The 5,587-nt window shown below is 46.7% G+C and overlaps 2 protein-coding genes across 2 annotated transcripts in view; both read right to left on the bottom strand.

Annotated features, from left to right (window-relative positions):
- Nucleotides 1-604, bottom strand: part of LOC100957927 (nascent polypeptide-associated complex subunit alpha) — an 880-nt gene extending 276 nt beyond the window's left edge. Inside the window, exon 1 of the mRNA XM_003786808.3 lies at nt 1-604. This exon is cut by the window's left edge and continues 276 nt beyond it. Within this exon, the coding sequence (XP_003786856.3) occupies nt 1-557 (557 nt within the window). The 5' untranslated portion in view covers nt 558-604.
- PHYH (phytanoyl-CoA 2-hydroxylase) overlaps nt 1-3,859 on the bottom strand; it is a 19,025-nt gene extending 15,166 nt beyond the window's left edge. The window contains exons 1-2 of the mRNA XM_023511340.1: nt 3,739-3,859; nt 1,939-1,997 (exon numbers count right to left, since the gene is read on the bottom strand). Of these exons, the coding sequence (XP_023367108.1) occupies nt 1,939-1,997; nt 3,739-3,813 (134 nt within the window). The 5' untranslated portion in view covers nt 3,814-3,859. The remainder of the gene's footprint in view (nt 1-1,938; nt 1,998-3,738) is intronic.
- Nucleotides 3,860-5,587: the final 1,728 nt, after the last annotated feature.

Here is a 5,587-nt window from a genome sequence, read left to right as displayed (position 1 = left end):
ACCTCTTCCTCCTCACTCTCTTCTTGTACAGTTGGAGTCTGTGTGTTTTCTTGAATGTTTGAAACCGCTTCACCTTGAACTTTGAATTTCTCAGCAGCTGCTAGCTGTGCCTGCTGAGATAAATCCTCGATCTTGGCTTCACCAAAAACTATGTAGGTATCTGAAGCTGGGCTCTTGTAGACATCTGGTTTTGTGATGACAAAGAGGATATTCTTAGATTTCCGGATAGTGACTCTAGTAACCCCTGTAACTTGTCGAAGACCCAGTTTGGACATAGCCTTCCGTGCCTTCTTTTCACTCCGACTCTGTTTTGCTTTACTGACTGGTTCTTCATCGATTTCAGCTGCCGCTGCCAGCTGCGCTTGCTGTGTGGTTGCCTGTGTGGAATCTTGTTCCTCTAGCTCTGGTACTGATTCATCACTGTCAGATTCTGTTCCAGACCCTGTTTCAGCCTGAGGCTGTGGCAACTCCTGCTCCGTAGCAGGGACGGTTTCTGTGGCTTCACCAGGCATGTTGTGCAGGGAACCCGGAACCAAGATGGCGGCAGAAAGAGCCATACTCGGTATTTCTATATCTAAGATTTTAAGGAAACAATCTGAAAAGTTAAAAGAAAGTTTAAGTTCGAAACACTACCTATGGTCACCCAAAACATGTACATTAGTGGAAGAAAATTAATGAAGTTATATCCACTGGCTAGAACATGATTCAGGCACTAAAAATGAAAAGCATGTAATAGCGTGGACAATGCTTATTATAATAAAATATGATTATAAAGATGTAAAACCAAGACAGTATTTGGGGGGAAAGCCTGCAAAGAAATACACCAAAAACAAAAAACAAAAGAAAAACACATACACAGATGGGGTGCAAAAAAGATACATACACATTTTAAGAAAGGAAAAAAACTGTATTAAAATTATAATAATATGTGCCAATAACAAAAGATGACAAGTCACCTTGAGCACCTCATATAATTGCAGAAGTCAAACGTGACTTGAGTATTACAGATTTAATACAGTTTTTTCCTTAATATGTGTACACACTTCTTTGACGCCCTCTGCAAATATGAAAAAGTGATTGTCTTTCAGTAATGGAATTAGGAAAAATTTAAAAAATTGGTCTTGGCCAGGGGAGGCGGCTCATGCCTGTAATCCTAGCACTCTGGGCGGCCAAGGTGTGTGGATTGATTAAACTCCGGAGTTCAAGACCAGCCTGAGCAATATCGAGATCCCATCTCTACTAAAAATAGAAAAACTGAAGCAAGAGGATCCGGAGCCCAAGAACTTGAGGTTGCTGTGAGTTATAATGCCATGGCACTCTAGTCAGGAAGCCTGTCTTAAAAGAAAACTTTTTTTCTTTTACTTCTCTGATGTTTAAGATTTTTCTGTGATAAATATATATGGTTTTTCAGGTGGGAAACAAATGTAGTAAGTTTTATATTTTTAATTGTCCAGTTGATGCATTCTCAAAAGTAATCAGAATAACAAAATCCAAATAAGTGTACAGCATACCCACAAACTCAGATCACCCAATTCTTTCCTTACAATTGAAATCATGGCTGTATGAGAAGACTTAGGAAGATCAAAGTCTTCCCCTATAATGATGATTCAAGAAAACTCAGAGATGGTAGCCAGTGGGGCAATACAAATAAACGACAAGCTAATTTAAAAGTAATATATCATGCTTGGATTTTTAAAAGTCAGATTATGTATTTTCTGGTATTTTTCCTTCCTTCTGAAATTTCAATATGTAAAATTAAAGTCCGGGTCTTCAACATTTTTCACAATTGTAGTAATTAGAATAAATCCCGGAAACAGGAGATTTACCTGATAAATCCTCATTAAGCCATGTATTACATATTCTATTCTAGCAACCATTCCAAAAACTTTTTATCTACTGTACATATTATACTCCAAAATTAAAATTCAATCTACTTACTGGAAGGTCTGAGGATGGAAACCCGCAGAAGAAATAGTCCCTGAAGTGGGGTGAGCTACCTAGGATGTGAATTAAGGCAAATAATTTAAAATATAGGAGCCAAACTTTACTAGAAACAACAGCCTGCCCTGGATTGGTTCTCCTAAGAAAGGAGTTTTCCTAAATAGACAATTTAGTTTGATGCTAAGGCCCTGTTACTTCTATTCATTTCGTTTTCACAATGGCCGAGGAGGTGGTGAGAAGATCCAAAGCTTTCTTACCACCCTCACTGAGCGGAGTGGGAAACCCAGGCTTGGAGGGCTCAGTCACCTAGGGGACCTGACCCACACTTCATTTCATAGCTTCATACTTGCTTTTTCCACAAGTATGGAAGGGACTGCCCCTTCCACTAAACTGCTGAACGAGGAAAAATTCAAAGGTTCAGCTTTAAAGGGAGAAACACCTGCTAGTCACAACAGGTGTTTAATTTAATGGGACTTCAGCCCGAAGTATTAGAAACTGGCCGGCATTTTTAAAAGTCTATAAAATTGTGACGCCAGGGCACTCTACCCAGGGCGACAAAGTGAGACTGTCTCAAAAAAAAAAAAAAAATCTGTAAAATAAACGATGGCTCCAAGAACAGCATGTTCCACCCAGTCAAGCATAGTTTTAAAGATCTTAAAGAACTGGCTCGGCGCCTATAGCTCAACCGGCTAAGGCGCCAGCCACGTACACCTTAGGTGGCGGGTTCGAATCCCCAGCCCGGACCCGCCAAAACAACAATGATGGCTGCAACCAAAAAATAGCCGGGCGTTGTGGCGGGCGCCTGTGGTCCCAGCTACTTGGGAGGCGGAGGCAGGAGACTCACTTGAGCCCAGGAGTTGGAGGTTGCTGTGAGCTGTAATGCCACGGCACTCTACCCAGGGGGACAGCTTGAGGCTCTGTCTCAAAAAAAAAAAAAAAAAAAAAAAAAAAGATCTTAAAGAACTAGAAATTCTTTTGGTAAGGTGTCTTATTCTAGCAGGTCCCCGCAGGTTGACACAGCCCCGAGTGGTTTCTCTTGTTGTGTTGATCTCATTGTTTCTGTAGCTTAAAGAGTTTCTCTGGGAAATTCACTTCTCAGAAGCACGCTACCACTTCTTAAATGATGACTGCAGATAATCTGGCGACAATGCCAAAGGCGCGGAGGAAGGCGAGGACACCGCGCCCGGGGAGGCCAGCCATGGTAGCGCCTGTCCAGCTCTGTCACGAAGGCCTGGCGTCCCCAGCCTCTCCCTGGAAAGCCCGCCCCTGTCGCGCGCCTGACTGTCTGGGTTTCTTCCAGGCAACTCTGATCCTGCTGACAGTGGGACTGTGCCTGGACATTAAGTGCCTGGGCAGCTGCGGAGGTCACGCATGGCTAAGGGCAGAAAATGACAAGGCAGCTGAAATGGCAGGGTCCTTCGTGAGGACCGCCCATCCTCACTGTTCACGCGTGAAAAGCGCAACACAGACCCCAAGTGAGCCCAGAAGGGCGGAGAGACGCCGAATAGGCCCGAATAGGCCCCGGAAGCCAGGGCGGCCACACGCCTGCTGACTCGGCAAGGGTCCACTGGGGACTCACGGGCTATTGGCACCAGGAAATGCAGCCTCCTCCCCGTTCCTCTGGGCTCCCTTAAAAGCTGTCACCACTGCGGGGACTGGCGAGAGGATGAAGGGGCAGAGCCGGCGCGGCGACAGTGCCGTGCGCCCTGGAGCCACCCGGCTGGCCGGGGCCACCTCCACTGGCACGGCGGTGGCGGCAACGGGTCCGGCCGGATCTCCGCGCAGCCCAAAGGATACGACGGCCTCGGCCGGGAGGCCACCAAGGTGTCCCAGCACTGTGCGCAGGCGGACGGCAGCGCGGGACTGGTCCATGGCGGCGGCGCAGAACTGGAGGGCCGGGCCTCCGTTCCGGTTTAACTCTTCGGGCGGCTCCGCCTCCCGGCTCCGGAGGGCGATGGGGCCAAGGGCAGGACTCGGGTGGGAGGGACCCAGAGCAGCGCCGCCTCCGATCCGGGCCCGCGCGGCTGCGCGGAGACTCCCTGAGCGCCGGACACCCGGACTGGGCTGGCGTCCCCCTGGCTAACCCTATTTCTGGATCCCCCCTGCCGCCCTCGGGCCTGGGGGTTCCATGACCTGGCGAGGTCTCCCATAAACAAGTGGCCGAGAGGAGAGGACCCCCACGCTACTAACTTTATATCCCCCACCCCCATGCCTGTTCCTTCCACTGACACCTGGACCCCCAAATAAATACATGAATAAATAAATCATCCCTAAATCTGACAAGCTGCTCGAAAGAGACATTTCATTTAGTGCGAATCCAGCCCTAGATGTTAAAAACAGTTTGGTTGGTCATTATCAAAAAAAAAAAAAAAAGTGCATGAAATAAATGACTCCCCAAAGTCTGGTTCACACAGTCTAACATAGTCCTAAATTTCTTATAGAACTAGAAATCGACCCTTCCTAAGATCTCCTTTCTGTTCCATAGTTACATTGTCTTCTCACACAGCATCTCCTTGGCTTTTTGTCTCATTCTCTCAATGTGTGTTTAAAAAGTTCCTTTCAGAATATCTGCTTTGCATCGGGATCATTTTTTAAATGACACTGTTACATAATTTGGTGACGGGAATACAATTCAGGACAGATAGCTGCCAGCAGTGAGCGTCACTAACTGTTTCCTGGTTCCTCCTTTGCTTTCCCTTTGGAGCACTTTACCCTTTTTCTGATTCCTTCTTTCTCAGGGGGAACACTTATGCTTACTAATTTATATTTCTTTAAAACAGGGTCTGGCTCTGTCGCCCAAGCTGGAGTACAGTGGAGCAATCGCAGTTCACTCCAGCCTCGGACTCCAGACCTCAAGAGATCCTCCCAGCTCGGCCTCCCAGACTGCCAGGATTACTGGCGTGAGCCCCACCCGTCCGTCTTTATCACATTGTGCAAGGACGCTCCTGGCCTTGGGCGGTTGATTGCGGGGAAGAGTCTGCCTCTTCCTGCCTCGGAGACGGCTCCCCAGCGCCTGGGGACAGGCCGTTAGGTGTCCCTTTTCTGCCCTCGCCTGGTGAAAAGTGGGCACTGCTGACAAGAGATAAAACGGGAGACAGGAATTCGGTAGACTTTCCTCCGAATTATTAAAAGATCAAGACCTTACCAGTCACAAGGCCTGAAAGTGACCGGCTCTTGTGGCCAGTGGAGAAATTCCAATGAGATGAACCTACCGACCGTAGCGTTCTTTATGACCTTTAAAACGCCCTCTTTTCACAGGTACGTGAAAATCCCTGTCCTCCCCTAAGTTAGTATTTGCATAGAAGATGATTGCTACTAAGACATGAAGGAAATCCTTGAATGCCCTCAATTATTATCTGCCTTTTTAAAATTAGAAGAATGCAGGGTTTGAAATTTTTTACTTAAGATCTCATGGGGAATTAAAACAAGAATTTCTCCTTAGAAGATAATTCAATGAGTGTGTTATGCCCAGGAGTCAAGATCACACCACCAGACAAATCAAATTTAAAGAGGAGTCCCTTTATTTTTTTTTTTATTTTTTATTTTTTTTTTTTTGAAGCAGAGCCTCAAGCTGTCCCCCTGGGTAGAGTGCCGTGGCATTACAGCTCACAGCAACCTCCAACTCCTGGGCTCAAGCGAGTCTCCT

The sequence above is a fragment of the Otolemur garnettii genome, unplaced genomic scaffold (assembly GCF_000181295.1).
Source record: "Otolemur garnettii isolate 467f Iridium unplaced genomic scaffold, OtoGar3 scaffold00019, whole genome shotgun sequence".
NCBI classification, from domain to species: Eukaryota; Metazoa; Chordata; class Mammalia; order Primates; family Galagidae; genus Otolemur; species Otolemur garnettii.
Note: the sequence above shows the minus strand (reverse complement) of the source record. Positions and strands in the feature narration are given on the sequence as shown.